The 22,092-nt window shown below is 35.1% G+C and overlaps 1 protein-coding gene across 1 annotated transcript in view; it reads right to left on the bottom strand.

Annotated features, from left to right (window-relative positions):
• NRK (Nik related kinase) overlaps positions 1–22,092 on the bottom strand; it is a 156,893-nt gene that overhangs the window by 76,109 nt on the left and 58,692 nt on the right. Inside the window, exons 3-4 of the mRNA XM_043569920.1 lie at positions 5,891–5,947; positions 4,481–4,552 (exon numbers count right to left, since the gene is read on the bottom strand). Of these exons, the coding sequence (XP_043425855.1) occupies positions 4,481–4,552; positions 5,891–5,947 (129 nt within the window). The remainder of the gene's footprint in view (positions 1–4,480; positions 4,553–5,890; positions 5,948–22,092) is intronic.

The raw sequence follows: 22,092 nt of genomic DNA, 5'->3' as shown, positions 1-22,092 counted from the left end.
AAGTTCTTGAAAGAAGAATGCTATAAATGTAAGGTATTATCATACAGTATCTATGTTACTTCACCTTCTCACTTGCATTAGTGTTATCAGAACTGTACACCTTTCTCCACTTTTTACCCTAATCTGCAACATCAGCTTTTACTTTCATCACATTTGTTATAGTGGAGTGAAATGGGAAGCTATTCTCTCTCCCTAAAGATTCAGCTGTCCCCTTGTACCGTGACAACTAGGTAGTTTCCATAATCCATCTGTAACTATTCGTAGCCAATCTAAAAACAGCTTTTTGCTTCTCAATAATTTAAAAATCATCACACTTTATATGTAAACAGATGCAATGCATTGGAGAAAAATATCTTAAAATATTAACTTACAAAAAAGTAACTTAAATTGTTGGGAATTTCTGATGAGCATATCATTGGTTTATGCATTTAGATATAATATTCCTAATTTAAAGGAACTTACATACAAAGAAATAAGATTCACAAACATGAATGACACAATCATTGATGAATACAGGATAGTGTATAATGAAGTTGAGGGTGATACAAAATGGCTCAGGTAGTGATCTCCCACTTGACAAAAGAATTCACTACCTGGGTCTTTTGAATGCCTACTAGCTCTAAATTTCATTTGATTGTAAATAAAAAAGCTCTCTCACTGCATCTATAAATGTTCCATTTATATAACTTTTTAAGAGTACTGTTATTGTGCAAAATAAATATATGCTGTAGTATGTAAAGACTTTTTTGACCAAAAATAATTTTTTTATTAATTTTTTTTATTTGAGTATAGTTGACACAATGCTACATTAGTTTCAGGTGTATAACATAGTGAATCAACTTGTCTATATGTTATACTATGTTCAGCACAAGTGTAACTACCATCTGTCACTATACAACACTATTACAATATAATTGACTATATTCCTTAATTCTGTACCTTTTTCATCCCTGTGACTGACTCATCCATAACTGGAAGTCGGTATCTCCCACTACCCTTCATCCATTTTACCCCACCTCCTCCCCTTTGTCAACCATCACTTTGTTCTCTGTATTTATGTCTGACTCTGATTTTTGTCTATTCATTTCCTTTTTTGGATTCCATATGAATGAAATCATATGGTATTTGTCTTTCTCAGTCCTACTTATTTTATTCAGTAGAATGGCTAAAATTAAAAAGACAAGATATAACAAGTGTTGACAATGATATGGATAAAAACGAAATTTCACACACTGTTGGCAGGAATTCAAGTTGGTATAGACACTGTGGAAAACAGTATGGAGGTTCCTCAACAATTAAAAATAGAAAAGAAGACTTTTAAATTAAAAATACAGTTGAGCTCCTATTCTGAAATCCAGTGAAAAAGGATACCTTTGACTTCTTTCGGGCAATGAATCAGAAAGGGTCAACTGGCATGAAAATAAATTAAGGAATTAACCTTTATCTTTAGTTCTCCCCAGAATTTCCTTCAATTATATTGGCTTGATGACCTGGGGGTAGGGGGAAATAGATATTTTAGCTGAAATTAATAGGTAGCTGAATATATCTAGTCAGTTATCATTTTACTTCTTAGTTTATTCTCTCAGACCCAGTAGGAAAGATGGGAAATGTTTTTAATCTTTAGCTATAGTGTAATTAGACTTTAAAAAATAGTTATAAAATAAATATAAGGCAATGTACTAGGTTCTGAAATGTCCCCAAGTATTCATAATACATTATAAAAAGTTTGAAATCTCAGAGAAATGGCTAGCAGCTGAAGAACATTCTTTAACATTTCTCTGGGATTTTCCAGTGGATTTACCCATAAATATTCAACAACTAAAAAAAAATCTAGACACCTATTTGTCTTTGGGAGAAGGGGATGAGGCCTGGTTTCTCCAGGTTCTCTGTATTTATTGTGTCATAAAGGCAGAGATAAATAAAACAATTAACTTGTGGCATGAGAATCATATAGAAGTCCAGGTTCCAGTGTCATCCCAGCCTCCCAAGGAAGCTCAGTTAATAAGTTCTCTTTGAATTCCCTTAACCTGTTTTCTACAAAGATAAAAATTGATCCTCGTGACTTTCATTCTTGTCATGTAGGACCCTTGAACTTTCTGCTTTACCTCAGATATGGCTGTCCTTTGAAATGGTAACAACATCTGCCATTGTATAGAAATAAACCTCAGGAACTAGCAATTCTATGTGTACATGGGCATTGTCAGTACCTAGCAAGCCACCATCATTGGGTTGAAAGGAACATGAATTCATAAAGAGTGCAGTAAATAAAAATGAGATGATGGTGTGAGGGTAAGAACACAAAGAACATGTAAAAGAGAAGCAGGGGCCAGCCTGAGTCCTTTAAGTTGTTTGGTAGTTTGATTATCAAAGAGCTTTTTTTTTCCTTCTGAGTTAGAAAGGTCATGTCCACAAGCAAGAATAGAACAATGGCTGGGCTCAAGGCAGCTATGCAGTTGCATTTGACCATATTTTTAACTCTGTTTATAAGTAGGCCAAATATTCTGGTGCATTTTACGTATGAGAAATCTGAGGCCTAGAGAAGTAAGACCTGTTTCCCAAGTATTTCTTAGCTGTTTAGTGGTGGACTTGGGATTTAGATTTGTGTGTCTGGACTTCCACATTATTGCTATTTCCATAAACCTCTGACTCAAAGAGATGTGTGTGTAAGTCACAACCTTCTTATCCCAAAGGATTCAAGATGATTTATAAATACTAATTGACTGATCAGCTAGCAGTTATTTTTCTTACTAAAATATATAATCAGAGAGTTCAAAGTTCCCAACTAGAAAAACTTTTAAGAGTGAGTTTCCCACATAAATGTAAACTCTCCCAAAACCAATAAACCAAGATCAGATATGTTTGAAAAGCATTAGTGTGTTTGCCATTCTCAATTAACAGGAAGTTGAGCTTGTGAGAAACACATAAGTACATTATATCCATCAGGCCAAGTAGGTAATTTAAAACTCTCACAAATATCTCAGTAATATGATGCTATAGCATTTCCTGGCTCAGGGCCAGTTGTCCCAGCGTGGCCTGAATATCCTAATTTTTGTCAGAAAGAGACAGCTCAAGAATACGACAACTTCCTTTATAATTTCACCCCCATTCTAGAACCAAAATATTTTTCCTTGTGGAAAGAATACCAGAGAGGGTTCGGGGAAGATCTTTAAAGGAACTTATTAACAGAAATGTGTGATGAAACCAAATTAATCAATTATATTTTTCATACCTTACACTTTGCAGCTTCTTGATCTACTGAAGTGTGTTAGATTAATCAGTACTACCTGTTTTATTTGGATAGGCTTTGATTCCAGAGATACATTGTAAACAAAACAGGAGCCTGGTACTTACTAGATCAATCATGAAACTGTTTACCAATACTTTTCTAATATAAATACAAACTTTCTCTGAATGTGATTGGGTTAATGGGAAAAGTTATCCTAAATCCTGAGAGCATATTTATTAAGACACAAAAGGTTGAAATATTTGAATACCAGATAGCTGAGGAGAAGTGTAAGAAAAAAAAGGTCAATTAACAAAATTGATAATGGGGTGCCTGGGTGGCTCAGTCAGTTAAACATCTGACTACAGCTCAGGTTATGATCTCTCGGTTAGAGGGTTCAAGCCCCCCGTTGGGCTCTGTGTGGACAGCTCAGAACCTGGAGCTTGCTTCAGATTCTGTGTCTCCCTCTCTCTCTGCCCCTCTCCTGCTCATGTTCTCTCTCCCTCAAAAATAAATAAACAGTTAAAAAAGTTTTAATAAAATTGATAAGAATAGGAATTCTGCTTTTAGGCTCACACAATATTTTGATAGGTCACCAACATCTACTGAAGAAGAATTTTCTTTGTATGATTGTATTCTAGAGCTAGCAAATTATTAGTCATAGAGAGTGCTTTGTAAGGAAGTTATAGAGCTTCAAGTACAAAGCATTTCCACTCCTTTATGTATTCAAGTACTGTGCCAGATATCTGAAGACTTTTATGTTGGATAGCTGTGGTTTTCTGTCTGCTATTGTTCTTACAATAAAAAAAGAGTAGTCCTCATTTAACTCATATACAATAGCAATGTTTCTTAGAATCATAATGGGGGAATAGCCAATCAGTCTGGAATACCATGTAAAAGGTATAAAAAAGACCTTACCAGGGCCAATTTAAGGCAAAATTTGCTCTTGGTTTCATCATCTCCTTTGTTGCTACTCAGCTAGAGTGCTCTATACTCTGTGGATATAATTAATCCTTCACCTGCTTTCAACACTTACCTGTTCAGGGAACTGTTTCTTCTAGCCCCTGATTTCTGACAATGTTAGTGTTCAAATATAATGATTGATCTATGTGAATGTGTTAAAAGATAATATGTTATCACTTCCAGGCAAGAATATTTTAGTTATGGCCTTCTAAAGATAATGATACAAGGGTTAGTTTAAAGGTGAAAATTAAAGGAAAGACAACTTGGGAGCTAAAGGAGACTTTCCGTACTCACGCTGTATCTCCATCCAACAGACTTTTGATATTTATTCACTCTCACTCGTCTTCCTATTTCAGGTAAAGCGGTCTGCAAAACCAAGAACAAAATGTTTTTAGACCTACTAGTACACTTTGAAAATGATTTATTCTTAAATAATTTGTGTTCTTTGGGCATTAAATGTAAGAGTGACATAATATTATTCCTCTTTCAATTTTCACTAATAATTTTACTTAAAAATCAGATTCTTATATATACAGAAACTTGGCACCAAATTCAAAATAACAGATTTAACTACCATATTAATGGAAAAATTACAATTTGATGTTAGTAAAGTGCTATTTTTCCTTACAAAATACAGTAATTGAAACTATCTATGGTATGAAAATGAGTTTTAAATATTTCAAAAGTTAGAGTATCTAAAATGTAGATTAAATGTCAGTCAAAGGTCTCTCAAGTCAAAACAAGGATAATAAGTATGTTAGATAGTCTCACTAAAAAAGTACTGGGCTGATTATTTGGAAGCCATGATTTGTAGGGCAAAATAAATCCACAAAACCTCAAAATCCCTTAAAATTAACATTGGTTTGCAACATTTGACATTTACTGGCAAAATAAAAAGCATGCAACTCTTTAAATAGTTTCAGCAATTCACTCCTTGCACAAATTGGAAAATAACAGTTTATGGCATTGACAACGGTTCAGTGAATATGTATAATTTTTCAAACATAACATTTGAGAATTTTTCTTTAAGGTATAGTGAAATGAAATTTTTTTGACTTTTGCTATGTTCATGCTAATATTATCTAGAGAAAATGAGGCACTCATGCTAAAGAAAGAAGACAGAAATCAGTACTTAGCAAATTCCAGGACAATATGTTATGAACCATGACGCAACTTTATAAATGTTAGCAGGAACAATGCCAATTAAACTGTCTCTCTTGCTCATCTGTCAGAAAATGTCTGAAAAATGTGCATCTCTGACAATTTCTTTCCTTCTACCTGTCATCGAGAGTCTAATGGCCTCAATTCTCAAAAGGAAAGATTAGACAGGGAAAAGTATATGATCGAACACAGAAGGATTAACACAACATTAGAGGAAATCTCCTCTTTGCTATCCTTAGAAACAGATAATAAATTAGAAATATACAGGAATATAGATATTTTCCTTATTCTTATAGAATACCAAAATATGTAGACTTTTTGTTGTGAGTGAAACATTTTTTATGTGTAACTACAATAAATCAATAATAAAGATAATATACTATGGATAGAAATAATATTAAATGACACATATAATAAATCTAGATCAACATAATTATAATTATGTATAATAATGATGAAAAACAAATACAATATTTTCTGAGCTGTGTATCTAAGTCCATAGGATACCATTAAATTGAACAATATATGGATAAGATACATTACCTTACGAGCATTCATCACTTTAACAGCTGTAAATGCACCAGTTTTTTCATGGAGTCCCTGAAACACAGGAGAGTAATAAACATTAAATGCCATCTATATAATCAAGAAGCAGGCATCAATGGATGAATGGATACAGTATACTGCTAAGTGAAATAAGTCAGAGAAAGGCAAATACCATAAGATTTAATTCATATGTGGAATTTAAGAAATAAAAAAAATGAGTAAAGTGAAAAAAAAAGAGAGACAGGCAAACCAAGAAACAGACTCTCAACTATAGAAAACAAACTGATGGTTATCAGAGGGGAGGTGGGTGGGAAGGTGGGTAAAACAGGTAAAGGGGATTAGGAGTACACTTATCTTGATGCACTGAGTAATATATAGAATCATTGAATCACTATATTGCACACTTGAAACTAATATAACAATGTGTGTTAACTGGAATTAAAAATTTTAAATTAATTAATTAAGTTAAAATATTGTAGCCTATTATGGAATATAGCATATTACACAGAGATGAAATATCAGGTACTACATACAGAACAGAAAAATCAAATTGTGAATATTTTAAAGAAACTCCAACCAACTGACTTGAAAAATCAAGCAAGTTTATGGAGTATTTTTGCTTTTTTGTGTTTGTATTAAACAGTGGACATAATTGGCCATTTGAAGGTACTGCTTTCTTAGTATATTTAGTCTAGGTTTACGTGGCACCAGAGAATCTAAATGGAAAATAAAATTTTCAGACTGAAGATAGGAAAAAAGGAGATGTTAATACTCAACATTTTTTCAACTGAGTATGTGGTATTAAACAGATACATCTTTCCACTGGACCCTCATATACACTAAACAGGTTTTTCCATAATGATCATAGGTAAGAGTGATACATAAGCAATTCAATGACTGTAAACTCTTTGGTATGCCCTCAGTCCTAAGAACCAATGATATTTATGAAAGGAAGAAGTTCTGAAAGATTCTTTCTTATTGAAAATGTTATGAGTTCCAAAATTTAATCTTATCCTAAATGCAAATACAAGTTATAGATTTATAATTTTCAAAAATGGACACAGATGTTTGGAATATGAATTCTCATTGTGTGGCTGGTGCCTTTGAACATATTTCAACTTGTAGTCATAGAAAAAAAGTTCCATTTTTTAAAGTTTATTTAGAGAGAGAGAGAGAGAGGGAGAGAGAGAATCCCAAGTAGGCTGTGCACTGTCAGGACAGAGACTAATGTGGGCTTGAACTCACGAACTGTTAGATCATTACCTGAGCCAAAATCAAGAGTCAGGTGCTCAACTGACTGAGCCACCCAGGAGCCCCCAAAATTCAGTTTTGTGTTGATATGAGTTAAGCTTCAACTTAAAACATAACGCCTTTTCTAGAAGAATATTACAGTCTCCCCCAAATTTAGGCTAACTGATAACTTCAGAATGTGACCTTAATTGAAAATAAGGTCTTTGCACATGTAATCAAGTTAAATGAGGTCATACTGCATTAAAGTGGCCAATGATTGCTGCCTTGGTAAGAGAAAGGGGGGGAGATTCAGACACAGAGACACAGATACACACACAAAGGGAGGATGGCCATGTGAAGACAGGAGAAATTGGAGTGATGCAACTACAAGCTAAGGGATTCCAAGGATTGCTGGCAACAACTAGAATCTAGGAAGAGAGAAGAAAGGATTATTTCCTAGGGCCTTCAGAGGAGGAATGGCCTTACAGACTTCTGGCCTTGAGAAACATAAGAGAATAAATTTCTGTTGTTTTAAGCCACATAATTTGTGGATTTGTTGCCATAGCTGTAAAGGACTGTCACTAATCACAGATCTCATGTGAAAGACAGCAACACTTTTTTACTTATAGAATGATCAAATGAGGGGTGGTGTGTCTCAATAGTATTGTTAATATCTTGGGTAACCTGTCAAGTGAGTAAATGCAAAAGATTGATTTCAGAAATGTGATCCTTAAATATATTACTTGTTTGTTGTCAAATCTCTTGTATAAAGTATCCACTTTGAAGTATATGAATACTATTTTTAGATGATTCTTACAAGCCCTCTCATCAAAACAAAGCCAACTGATCAAAGAAAATCAAAAGGAAAAGAATTCTCTACCATTACCATTAATGTTACATGCTACATAAGAGTGTCAGCACTTCTCGGGGCGCCTGGGTGGCGCAGTCGGTTAAGCGTCCGACTTCAGCCAGGTCACGATCTCGCGGTCCGTGAGTTCGAGCCCCGCATCAGGCTCTGGGCTGATGGCTCGGAGCCTGGAGCCTGTTTCCAATTCTGTGTCTCCCTCTCTCTCTGCCCCTCCCCCGTTCATGCTCTGTCTCTCTCTGTCCCAAAAATAAATAAAAACATTGAAAAAAAAATTAAAAAAAAAAGAGTGTCAGCACTTCTCTATTTTTCCCCACTGATAAGGCTGATAGTATTTTAAAAATATTTATTTATTTTGAGAGAGAGAAAGAAAGAGAGAGAGAGAGAGGGAATTAGCAGGGGAGAGGCAGAGAGAGAGGGAGAGAGAGAATCCTAAGGAGGCTCCGTGCATAGCCCAACATGGGGCTCAATCCCACAAACAATGAGCTGAAATCAAGTGTCAGATGCTCAACTGACTGAGCCACCCAGGTGCCCTAAGGCTGATAGGTTTTAATCTCATGTGTTTAAGGTTACTTCAATTTTATTGAGCATGCCACAATTTGTAAATGGGGTCATGTGTCAGAAATGGATCAGAAGATTTTCCAGTAACTAGAATAACTCTAGAAATGCTGGCACCTTGACTTAACTCCAGTTCTTGCCAAATAACTAAGCATTAAATAATCATACTGGATAGATGGTTGTAGCACTGATTGGAAGTGGCATGGGTTGCTGATTTCAGTTTATGAGGTCAGGCCTGAAAGAGTTATGTGTCAAAGTGTTATGTGTTGAATTGTGTCCTCCAAAAATATACACTGAATCTCTAACCTCTGGTACCTGTGAATGTGCCCTTTTTGGGAAATAGGGTCCTCGCAGATGTAATCAAGTTAAGATGAAGTTATACTGGACTGAGGCTGGCTCTAAAACCAATAACTAGTGTCCTTCTAAAAATAGGGACATTTGGACACAGATATGGAGAAGCAGAATATTAGACTGATATGTATGCAAGTCAAGGAAGAATTAGATTTCTGGCAATCACCCAAAGGTAGAACAGGCAAGGAAAGCTTTCTCCCTAGAGACTTGAGAGGAATAATAGCCCTGTAGACACTTTGATTTCACAGTTCTAGCCTTCAGAATTGTGAAGGAACAGTTTTTTTTTCTTTTAAACCATCCAGTTAGTGTTAATTTGTTACAGCAGCCCTAAGAAATTAGTACACATAGAAGGATAGCAACTAAGCTAAGGGAATGAGCTGGACTTGGGATAGGGTTCAGAAGAAACTACTAATTAATGTATAAGGAAATGTCTAGAATCAGGTGAGCAGTTTTGGGTGAAGCATCACAGCTACCAAAATCTAAAGGAAAGGAAAATCTGAAGGTAGCATGACAGCCACCAAAAATTTTAAAGGAAAGGAAAATTTGTAGGTTATTGATTGATCAGAAAAAAGGAAGTTAATATTTTAGATATTAACCCTTTATCAGATAGATGGTTTGCAAATATTTTCTTCCATTCTGTAGGCTGCCTTTTCATTTTGTTGATGATTTCTTTTACTGTGCAGAAGGCTTAGTTTGATGTAGTCTTACTTATTTTTGCTTTTGTTGCTTGTGATTTTGGTGTCATACCGAAAAAATCATTGCCAAGACCAATGTCAAGAAGTTTTCTCCCCTATGTTTTCTTCTAGGAGTTTTACAGTTTCAGGTTATTTAAATCTTTAACACATTTTGAGTTAATTTTTGTGAGTGGTGTGAGATAGGGGTCCAATTTCATCCTTTTGCATGTGGATATATGAATATGTTGGAGACTCTGACATTCGTCTGCATCTCTGGAAGAAAATATACATTAATATTTTTATTTATTTAGCTCTTATCAAGAATTATAAAGTGTTTCCCTAATCATTTATATAAGCGTTTTTAGTGAAAATTTTCTACATTGGTATGCACAAATACAACGTGATGAAAACTGGTTCTCGCACATCCTTTAAAGGAGTTATATATGTTTCCTTTCTTGATTCTCAAAGGTTATTTATGGGCTAAAGTACTATTCTGTGCAACACAAATATTTGCCATGTTACGTAGCAAAGATATCATTTGCTCAGTGGTTAGTAAGCCACAGAGTTTTTAAAAAGCTAGAATACACAGTTATCATACTCATGACACACATTTAGTGACATAATTGAATGTCTTTAAGGTGCCACCAATGGCCATAAAGCAAAGATAATCAATTTGGTTCTTATTATCTGTGATTTATTCTCTCATTTGAAAGTTGCATGAACATATTTTGTCAGACAAAGTATCATAATGTTTGGTAAACATGCTCACTGTGTCTGTAGAGGAATTAAAACCTAGATCATGAAACCATATACTGGGTTAATATGCCTAACCATTATGCAAGCTTTTATAGAAGTCTGGTATATCCATATAATAAATAAATGGAAAATTGCTGCCTGTTAACCTAGTATTTTGGAGAATTCCTTCTGTATCTTGACTTAAAAGTTTTTATTTTCAAATAATTTTAGACTTAGAGAAAAGTTTCAAAGATCATACAGATCTTTGTTTCTATGTATCTTCTACCTAACTTCTTCTAATGTTAACATCTCATATAACCAGAGTACAATTTTCAAAACTAAGAATTGATATTGGTACAATACTCTTAACTACATCATAATCCTTATTCAGATTTTTCCAGTTTTTTCACTAATTTTCTTTTTGTAAGACCCAAACTGGGATATCTCATTCCATTTAGTTGTCATATCTCCTTAGGTTTTTGCAATCTGTGACAGTTCCTCAGTCTTCTTTCTTGTTTTTCATGACTTTGACACTTTTCAAAAGTACTCATCAAGTATTTTGTAGAATATACCTCACTTTGGGTTTGTTTAAAGTTTTTTGAAAATTAGACTGAGGTTATGGGTTTGGGGAAAGAACACCACAGAAGTGAAGTGCCCTTCTCACCACATCATGTCAGGAGTATATGGTAAGAATGATCAACAGTGATGTTAACCTTGATTACTTGGTTAAAGTGATGTCTGCCAAGTTTCTCCATTGTAAAGTTACTATTTTTTCCTTTCATACTCTATTCATTAGAAGTGACTGATGTTGGTTTTGAAAAGGGATAACATTATTCTCAAGTGTTTATCTAAAGAATGTAGAAGTCATCTTGAGATAAACTAATTGTTCAGTGGTGCCATCTTGTGGTTCCCTGGCCATATAGAAGCTGTTTTGTGATCTCAACAGAAGGCCATGTTGTCATAAACAGATTGTCTCCCTCAATCAGATATTGAACCAGGACCAGCAAATCCAATTTCTAGGATATGCCTTGTTTTTCAATTGCAACGAATGTTTTATGAGAAATTAATTTAATACACTATTGTTGAAAACACAGAGAAAATGCTAAAAAAAGAATTTTGGTTTTGGATTCTAGACTGAGTGTTAAATAACCTCACAGTTCTCACTGGTCCTTGTGAATTTTATACAGGAAAATCACAAGGAAAGCCTTAAACTATAAATGTGGGGTTTTAATTTTTTTTCTATCATCAATAAAACTACCAATATCATACAGGAGCCACTATCTGCACTGTATTAACAAAGATTCCTGAAACAAAATTTGCATGCAAAAAATGACTTTTTAATTCTCAAGCATTAGAGAGCAAGGAGAAAAAGATTCTCTTAGCTCTCATTCCTATTATATGAAAAGAAACTGCTGCTTAAATCTATTGTGTAAGCTCACAGGCCCTCTCATATTTGAATAACAGAAGATGATATGTAGTAACTGATTTGTAGCCATTCTTGACACTAAGTTCAAACCTATTGACATTTGGAATCAAGTAATCTATATCTTCAACTCAGGCATCTCTTTGACTTGTCATCAAGCTCATTCAACTTATTCAAGTTTGATTATTAATAGATACATACGATATAATATAATTTTAGCGGCAATAAAAGGTCAAATAGTCAAAGAATTCCCTCTTCCACCCCACCACCTGCCACAAAATCATTCATTATGTCCTCAATTTTATTAAAGTAATAAAACTCCCTGATTATTCAAATGTTAGCTGAGAGAAAGACATACTGAGTTATTATTTGTCATCAACACTTTAGCATGAGTTAGATGCTCAGATTAGATAACTACAAGAATGGCAATGAATAGTTAAGTGTTGATGGAGGCAGAAGGTGGAGAAAGGAAAGGATTAGAGTCTGAAGAGTTCCAGGAAATCTTATCCTGTAGCCACAAGGAAGGTAGCAGGTATCTGGAACGGTGAGCAAAGTAAAGGTGAGTGAGAAGGGATACTCAAAGTGTGAAGGGAGGTAAGAAAAAAATAGGAGGGGGAGTGGATGGATAAGTGAAAAGAAACAATGTGTCAAGTCATAACTTTATTAGAGGAATTTACAGTTTTTAATATGTATACACCTGGAACAATTAGAGAGTAAAACAAAATGCAAAGATTAATTAACAACATGAATTCCAGGTCCCAAATACAGACTAAATACAGTTTAAAGGCAAAAGAATGAACACATGATACCCTGTGAAGGTCTTAAATGAAGTCCTAAAAAAAAAATCCCTGAGTAATTTATGTTCTTACAACTATTTTCTAGGGTTGTACTCTAAAATATAGTAATTGGGACAAATGTGTATTTTTTTTTCCAGGATCATTTGAAATTTTCTAGGAGAGAACATAAATTCCTCAATGTGTTTATTTCAATTTGGCAAGAATTTGTGTTCTTAAGTAATTAACTTAGATAACCAAATAAGCAGCATTATTTAGTAATTAACTTAGATAATCAAATAAGTAGCATTATTTAGTCTGCCCCCAGGCAAAACATTTTACTACTGTGCTGTTGCTCTGCAATGGCTCCAAGCTGAACATTAGCATTCAGAGTCTGCCCTATGAAAGGAAAATGTGGCATGTTCCTGAATTTAGGGTACTAGCCATATATAAAAAAAAATTGTTAAAAGGTATATGTGTCTGCTTTAAACAAAAGCCAATGCAAGAATATCTTGATACACATAACAGGAAAATTAAGAGATGGTCATAAAAGAATTCTGTAGTTTACAAATGGACTTATACTAGTTTTCATTAAATACTAAACTTATCAAATTTATTTTTGGAAAATCAAATTACGTACTACATTTGAGATTACTTCCAATTTGGGGGAAAATCTCAAAAGTAATAAAGCAGGTCAACTTGTACATTGGGGATCCATAATCAAACTATAAGTTACTCAACTGTTGCAGAAGAAAATTATTCAGTGTCCTAGTCACTTGAGACTTAGCCTTGCTGACTTCTAACTGACCAACCAGTCCCCCATACTTCTTTTTGGCGCACATGATCTCAAGATTTCCATTTTTGTTTTATAGGTTTGTCCTGTGCCTTTGGCCCTGCTCAGATGGAGATAATTTGATGTTCCAGTTATTCATTATTTCTATTAGCAAATTTAGGAGATAGATTCAGTAATGGAAGGGAGAGTAGGAAGAGTGGTAGTGGTAAAGCAGGGAATAGGTGATGAGCCTTAGGTGGGACTCAGTCGTCTCAAATCCTTTATAAGTATAGAACCACATTGACAACACAAGAGTAAGATAATTACATACAGACAATGATAGTGAAAAAATACATTAAGGCAATGAAGTCTAGTTATGAAGCACATAGTTATATCAATGTTTTAGTCACTCCATCAATAAAATCAGGTGAAACAGAAAAGTACTTCAAGTCTTGGAATATATTTCTTTTGCTTTGGAATCTGTAGTGCCTATCATAATGCCCGATACAATAAAACCATTTTAATGAATAATTGTCGAATAATAATAAATGATGAATAGAGTAACTGAAAAGGCTTCCTGGAAGAAGTAGAATGTCAACTGGACCATAAAGATGACATAGCATTTTAGCAAATTCTGAAGGGTAGAGCGGACCTAATGAGTGACACACCATAAACAAAGGCTATGGGATAATGTTCAGTATGAGGGCACAGCCACTAAAGAAGAAAAGAAAAGGAAAAAGTGGGAGTGGCCGTAAAAAGAGATGAAAATGAAAGAATTCAAGAGTGCACCTGTTTTATAATGCTAGAAACTTCAGTGTACAATTTTTTAAAATAAAATCTTGTTGAAAATAAGACAGAAATGATCATTAAGTAATTAGCCATTAGTTGTTTTACATTTTATGACTGACTTCTGTTAGTTAATGGTCTGAATGCAAAGCTCAGGGTGGCTAAGGCACTGAAAAACCAGTAGTGAATTGCAGTAATGATCAAGTTCTTGGGGATTACACATTTTAAACCATAACAAATGATTTAAAATAGCAGTTGTGACAGCTGTGTTGGAAAAATCCATCATTCTGTGGCAGTTAATTACTATGTTTTTCCCCAGAAAGAATACAAGACAGTCCTTGATGGCCTTGTAATTTTGATTAGGCAAAAAAACTATTTTTAATCATGCAATTAAGGAAACTGTTGTGGAAAGACTGTCAACTATTCAGCACTTCCTACATTGTCCTTCCAGTTATTTGCTTTGCCTTATGTTGGCAAATATAAACCACATAATCCCCAGGGCATTCTTTCTTTCTTTTCAATTGGTTTTGTGGTGGTGAAAGGCCGCAAGGCACTCACTACATTCATGTCCATTTGGTAACCTTGTTTTTTATCCACACTGTTTTGTCCTTCTAGTCATTTGTTTGACTGCCAACTTTGTGCAAACAAACCAAGTGATGCTTCAAGGCCACCAAGAGTGCAGCCGCAAACAGCATCTGGGAGTACTTTGTGCTGTGCTGTGGAGGAATGAGACAATATGGCTAACAGGATAGTTTATGTCAGCCTTGTGTTTGTGGGAAAGTAAAGACATGGGGCTGGAGAGGACTCACAAAGAGTAGCGAGTCCATATTCGTGCCTTTTAAAGGAATTCCACAAACTACAACATTAGAATTGCTTTAAAAGTTTTAAGGAAGTCACAAATGTGTAGAGATGTTTGATAAATACTATTTGATAACTGAAAAATTTATTGAGACTCGCATTTTTTATAGATCCCACAAAACCTAGTGAAGTGCTAGGTCACAAAAATCATGCCCATTACATTTGATTTAGGCGAAATATTCATTTAGCTGACAAAGGGCACTAAAGAAAAGAGAATTTCTGATTTGATATTTGTAATCACAAAGGTTTTGATACAGCCAAGTGTATCAAAGTTGGAAATTTAATTTTGGGTGTGACTTTCTCCTTTTGGAGAGAATTCAGAGTAAGCAGGAGCAGTACTTTGAGCAGGTAAATCCTAGAGTTGAATAAATACTATTTTAACCTTGGCACGTTAGGATTGAAGTCTTCTGTAATCAAGCTGCTACAACTTTCAGGGAAAACACTGCAATTTGGGGGTGGGGGAAAACAGCAACTACTCTTCCTTCAAGAACAGTGACAAAGAGATTGTTGCTGGTCTTTATAAATATCATTTATGACACAGTTGTCACTTTTGGGTCCCTATGAAGAAATGTCATAACTTTATAAATACGAGAATAAATCTGCATTCAAGTTGTTTCAGTAATGAAAATGAAACTTACATTACAACTTGGTACATCATAATCCTGAGGCTTCATAAGATCCTCTTACTTAATTAGAGTTGACCCTTAAATAACACAGGGTTGACCTGCACAGGTTTACTTATATGCAGATTTGTTTCAATAAATATATAAACTTATGATACCAATACATATAGTACAGTACTATAAATGTATTTTATCTTCCTTATGATTTTCTTAATATTTTACTTTCTCTAGATTATAATACATAATACAGTATAATACACATAAGATATACATATATATAACATACACATAACTTATAAAATATATGTATTAATGTGTTAATCAACTGTTTATATTATCAGTAAGGCTTTCAGGAACAGTAGACTATTAGTAGTTAAGTTTTGGGGAAGTCAAAACTTATACATGAATTTTTTGATTGTGTGGGTAGATTGGTGACCCTAACCTCTGCCTTGTTCAAGGGCCAAACTGTAGTCTATTTACCTATCCATCTCCATTATTATACTGGCATCTCTTTAAAGGCAATTTTTTTCTATACATCTTTAGAGTCTAGCACAGTGCCTGGCACATAACCACCACTCAGCAAATATGTGTTGACCTAACCAAATAAATCTCCACATGGGGCTCTAAATAGGGAGGAGATGCATGGGCAAAGGTGTGTGTATGTATATGTGTGTGTGTGATAGCAGGAATTACAAAAATAGTTTTTATGCCAGGTTATGTGGGAAAAGAGTTAAAGAGCCCAAAGTTCAATGTGCACCATGATACACTGGAGTTTCTTCACAATGACTGTGAAATGCTAAACTGCAACAGACTACTCCAGGAACTCAAAGGCCATTATTTGTCCATAGGTTAATTTAATTTTTCTGACCCTATAATCATCTTAGTAGTTCCACTGTGAAGCCACTCAAAATTCTTCAACTCTCTTCAAGTTAGAGAGCCTCAAAGGGGAAGATATGAGCTGGTCAATGTCAGTGCATGAGCCTGCAAAAGTAGTAAAAGTGCCAAGGCTCTTGCCAAATTGGTACAAGTTTGGTTTGTTAGGTGACATTACCTAATTCTTATCCATACTTCCCCTAACTCCTGGATACTACTCCCAAAACTTCTTCACCAAAGATCTTCTGTTTATATCTCTTGTGGTCATATCAATTGTGAGTACATGAGATGGTGAGAGCTCCAAAGTCCTCACTTCTTTTTTTTTTTCTTAGCAAACCACCAAGTTACCCAAACCTTGGCTAAATGGAACCAAATAATATATGCTGAAACAGAAATTTTGTAGTTAAAAAGCTATTGAACCACTGGCATAATCCAACAAACTAACGTTTTTCTTCACCCAGAAATATGGGACAGTCATGGTCATGCTTATTAGAACTATGAAAGGAGTCGGAAGAGGGCCTTCATGGTTTCAGTGGCTTTGTAGCTTAGAAACTGCCCTGCAATTTGAGGCAGTTATGTGTGCTTATACAGCAGCTTCAACTGAGTTTTATTACCCTTGTTATTACTCCTGTAGGGAAAAATAGGTCAAAATATGTAGTAACATCATTTGCAAATGGAACTGCTCTCTTTTGCATTATAGCATTCAAACAGTGAATTGCACAAAATGAAAATAAAGTGCAATGTTCTCGGATGCAGTATACATATAACATTTGGTGGAAATAAATGAATAGCTACTAGTAGGCAACCAAGGGAAGACCTCAATTCACTGCCTTGTGAGAAGCACAGTACTCTCTACAGGGGACAAAAATAAAAAGGTACTGAGTATTGGTGCTAGAAATGGGTGACATCATAAAACCTTCAATGCTGGTCACAAATTCAAGTTTAAAGTCACAGTCTATAAATGTGCTAATGCTAAGGAAACTATACAGGAACTCTCTGAGACTAGGGTCCATACTATGTCAAATACTCTAAAAACATTAGAAATGCTTTGTAAAGTATAGTAAAATCATGATCTAGTGTAAGATGACAATTTAGTTCTCCATGTGGGAAGCCTCCTTCACCCACAAAGTTCTGTTTCTTTTCTCTCTCTGAAGGACCATACACTACAAAAATAAAAGAGAACTCAGCTATCAAAAGCCACCTTTGTATCAAGATTTTTTTTCCTTTCAGTTTTCATTCTCTCCCATTGTCACAGAATGCTTTTTTGTCTTTAAGGTTTTTCTGGGCTTTACCATGGGGGTAGTGTGTGAGGGCATGGGCAAAGGCAAAGAATTAAACCCTCTATAAGCAAACAGATTTTAGCACACAACAGATTATGCTTCATTACAATGTCACAATGTTTTAACACAGATTGCTTTCTTTATGCAATGCATGAATCAGTTAACACTCATGCAAAATGCATTCCATCTGCTCAGACAGATGTAAGCTGCAGCATTTCCAATTCTATCAAACAGCACAACTAGTTGAAATAAAATCACTGAGACAGATGGGTGATGGGGAAGGAGAGGGACTCAACCAAAAGAACCAGCTTTACCTCAAAATCTACCCAATCAAAAGAATATTCTCTCGCCTCCCAGGTTTATCATAGAGGTACAAACACAACAGCCCTTAGCATGAAGCTAAGGTAGAGAGCATGCTGATGCATTACAGAGAAAAAAAAGTCTTTATAAACAGAACTGTCGCCACAATCTATAACAGTGATTAGCAGTTCTCAAAGGTATCTTAGAAACATCTACATTTGACTAGGATGGAAGTAGGACTTGGGGAAATGCCAAGGAGGAGGGAAAATGGAAACGAAAGTAGCAGTGGAAAAAGTAAGAGAACAGGCATAGAGTATAAAAGATTTAAAAAGCATATGAGGAGAAAAAGTGGCTTTAATTGAAGATAGGCCAAGAAGCAGCAATAGCCTTTATGGTCTAATCAATGCTATAAAGCATAGGTGTAAAGAAAGTAAAGGACATCTTCCATCAGTTTGGTAATTTACCACTAATTCCCAGGCCCTCCCAGCCTCAAAAAATTTGGGACTCCTCATTCTAGCCACTAAGTTGATTTTAAAGCTACTTCTCCTTGAATTGACCTTGAATTGACCTTTGTGGGTAATGCTCTATGGTCCAGCCAGATATTTATTCCCTTAACACTTCACTCTGCTATCCCATTTCTTCAGGATCCTGCTCTGTCTTTTCAATGTCAAAGCATTAAGTAACCTTCCCTTACTGAAGTATGGGGAAGGCCTTGTCCAGTAACCCCCCTTCTCACTAAGGTAGTATATGTACATTTTAACTGGAGGTGTCTGGGTTTTGGAGGGCCTTTTTAACCCTATGGAATTATCTAAAAGTGGTGGGAATTTCAGCACATTTTGGCTACTATAATGCTGGACTTGCCAATAACAGGCTGTTTATTTCAATACTACAGAAATGAAATCTGAAGAGTGTGTGAAATCAGGTAAAAGGCTCAAAGTTAAACCTTTCAGTGTATCGCTCAGAGTTGTGTGGCAGACAGAGGTAGGTTCAGGGTAAAGGGTAGTGGGATATAGGCACCCAGAAAATGCTGAGCTGAAATCTGTAACATGATAAGAGGAGGATGATGCTTGTGCACAGGAAAATAAACTCCAAATACAGGAAGATCTTAGTTAAGGCTACCTGAAAGAGGAAAGCCAGTGAGGCAAAGTCAAATCTAGCAGTATAATATGGAAGACTAAGAGACTAAGGCAATAATAATGCTGATTAATAAGGCTAAAACTAATAAGGCTGAAACACACATTTATATAAAATATATGCATAGTGTAACAAAATCTGCATCTCTGTGTGTACACACATGTACATACACACTGGAGAGCTGCTAGTAGGGAGTTATGTGGGTGTGTAGCAATGATTCCAGGATTTGAAGTAAAGGAACAGAAGAAATCTAAGGGATCATGGAAACATGAAGAAACCAACTCTGCCTTCTTCACAATTTTGACTTTCTTCTTTTTTTATTAAAGTTTTTTTTCAATGTTTATTTATTTTTGAGACAGAGAGACGGAGGCAGAGTACGAGTGGGGGAGGGGCAGAGATGGGGGGTGGGGGGTTGGGGGGGTGGGGAGACACAGAATCCTAAGCAGGCTCCAGGCTCCCAGCTGTCAGCACACAGCATGATGCCAGGCTGGAACCCACAAATCCTGAGATCATGACCTAAGCTGAAGTCAGATGCCCAACTGACTGAGCCACCCAGGCACCCCTGACTTTTCTTTCTTCCTTCAAATACTTTGTCATTTCTTCCTGCTACATTTACCACTATTGGCCTCCTAGAGTAGTAGCGTAGCCACAATTAAGCCCAAGATTCCTTTCCAACTCTGGTGCTCTTTTCACTCCTTCAGGCAACTTCCATATTTAATAAGTATTTATTAAATCCTATCTATATGCTAGACACCAGACAGGACATTACGGTTTCCACTTTTGAGGAACTTTTAATATAGTAATAAGCATACACAAACTACCATAATGCGGAGACAAGGTGGCAATTTTCATAATAAGAGTACAAATGAAAAGTTACAAGATCCTTGAAAGTATATTATAAAACAAATTATATTTAAATAAATTAAGTATATTATAAAGTAAATTATATTTAAGATTTTCCTTGAAAATATTTCACAAATTCAGAGGCTCCTGGGTGGCCTAGTCAGTTAAATGTCCGATTTAGGCTCAGGTCCTGATCTCAGGATTTGTGAGTTCGAGCCCCGTAGCAGGCTCTGTGCTGATAGGTCAGAGCCTGGATCCTGCTTCAGATTCTGTGTCTCCCTCTGTCTCTGCCTCTACCCCGCTCGTGTTCTGACTCTCTTTCTCTCTCAACAATAAACATTAAAAAAAATTAAAAAAGAAAATATTTCACAAATCCAGGCCACTATTCCCCTCCTCCAAATCAACGAGATTCTACATATTTGACTATTTTCAAATTGTAATACCTATATATTACTGTTATAATTATAAGCTTCAGGATGGATTTATGATTGAATCCAATGGAGCAAACTGCTAATAGTTGGAGAATATAAAGAAAACAATTGATATAACAGGATGATTGAACTTTTTTATGTCTCAATTTCTATCTATAATGGAAGAAAGAATTTTACTCTAAAAATTTCTGTGAATTCAAATGCTGGTACAAATGCATTGTTTAAATACTACTTTAACCAGCTGAGTGCTTATCTGACAATGTTGAGACATATTAAATAATAAAAATATGTTTGATGATATTTATTTTCAGGGTGACTTTGTATAAGTCAGGAATTGGAATCCAATTATTAGCCTGGAATTAGGCCACTATGTTTAGATAGCCAGCCCCACTTGGCTAATCATCAGACCTCTCAAAAACCACATATCCACACCTGGCTTAAAATCAGAGTATGGAGTCCAGAGAAGATACTTCCCCCATGCCTGACTTGAACAAGAGGGCATCTGTAAGATGTAGCTTTGAGAGGCACTTTGCCTTTTTGAAAAGACTAAACAATTATATTATGCTTCATTAATTTAGCAGAACTTTCAGGAAGGCCAATCTGAATTACTTCAAAATCTAAATTGAAGTAACTTTAATATATTGATACAGGTTGCTTAATAGACAACCTTGGTGAATTTACTTTAATGACTATGTAAGAATGATTTTCAATTAATTCATCAACACTATACCAAAGTACAGTTTTTACTATTTTGTACTGCATACAAGCCAACAAAAACTACCTGAAATGCTTGTTTGCAAGGCATTGTGCTAGGAATTGTGTGTGAGAAAATCTAGTGCTGCCAAAAGACTTGAAAAAATTGTTTTTCCAAATGCATCAAATAATCTTTTTAGTATTGTTTATTATATTAATTTTTTTGACAACACATTGTTTCCAATCAGCCAAGTATTTATGAATTATTACGCAAAGGGTTTATTACTATTATTTGATATGCATGTAAGGTTCAAAATACACTTCCTATGCGATCAAACGTATTGGATTGGATAAATATCTGAATAAATATTTTTAGTATATGATAAAATATTTACTGCTCTATGAATTAGTTACATATGCAATCATTCAATTTCTAAATATATTGTTGTTGCTTTTTTAATGTTTATTTTTGAGAGAGAGAGAGAGAGAGAGAGAGAGAGACAGAGAGCGAACAGGGGAGGGGAAGCGAGAGAGGGAGACACAGAATCTGAAGCAGGATCCAGGCTCTGACCTGTCAGCACAGAGCCTGATATGGGGCTCGAACCCATGAACCAGGAGATCATGACCTGAGCTGAAGTCAGACGCTTAACCGACTGAGCCACCCAGGCACCCCAGGTTGCTTTCTAAATTGTACTGAATTTTGGTCACAGAATATCTTCTATAGGACACAGATTCTTTAGTATTTAAGATTTTCTTTATAGCCAAGTAAATATCTCTTAAGTGCGGGGAAAGAATGTTTATTCTCTAATAGATGCTTGAAGAATCCTACATATTTCTAAGAAATCAAGCTTACTAGTCGCATTTTTATTAATTTTTTGTCAACTAGATCTGTAAAATTCCAAGACATCAAACACTTTCATTGTAATTGTGGAGGGATCAATATCTCCTTATAATTCAATCAATTTAGCTTCACTTACTTTTAGGATATATTTTTGAT

This window comes from Prionailurus bengalensis, chromosome X (assembly GCF_016509475.1).
Source record: "Prionailurus bengalensis isolate Pbe53 chromosome X, Fcat_Pben_1.1_paternal_pri, whole genome shotgun sequence".
Taxonomy (NCBI): domain Eukaryota; kingdom Metazoa; phylum Chordata; class Mammalia; order Carnivora; family Felidae; genus Prionailurus; species Prionailurus bengalensis.
This window is presented reverse-complemented; position numbering and strand designations above follow the sequence as displayed.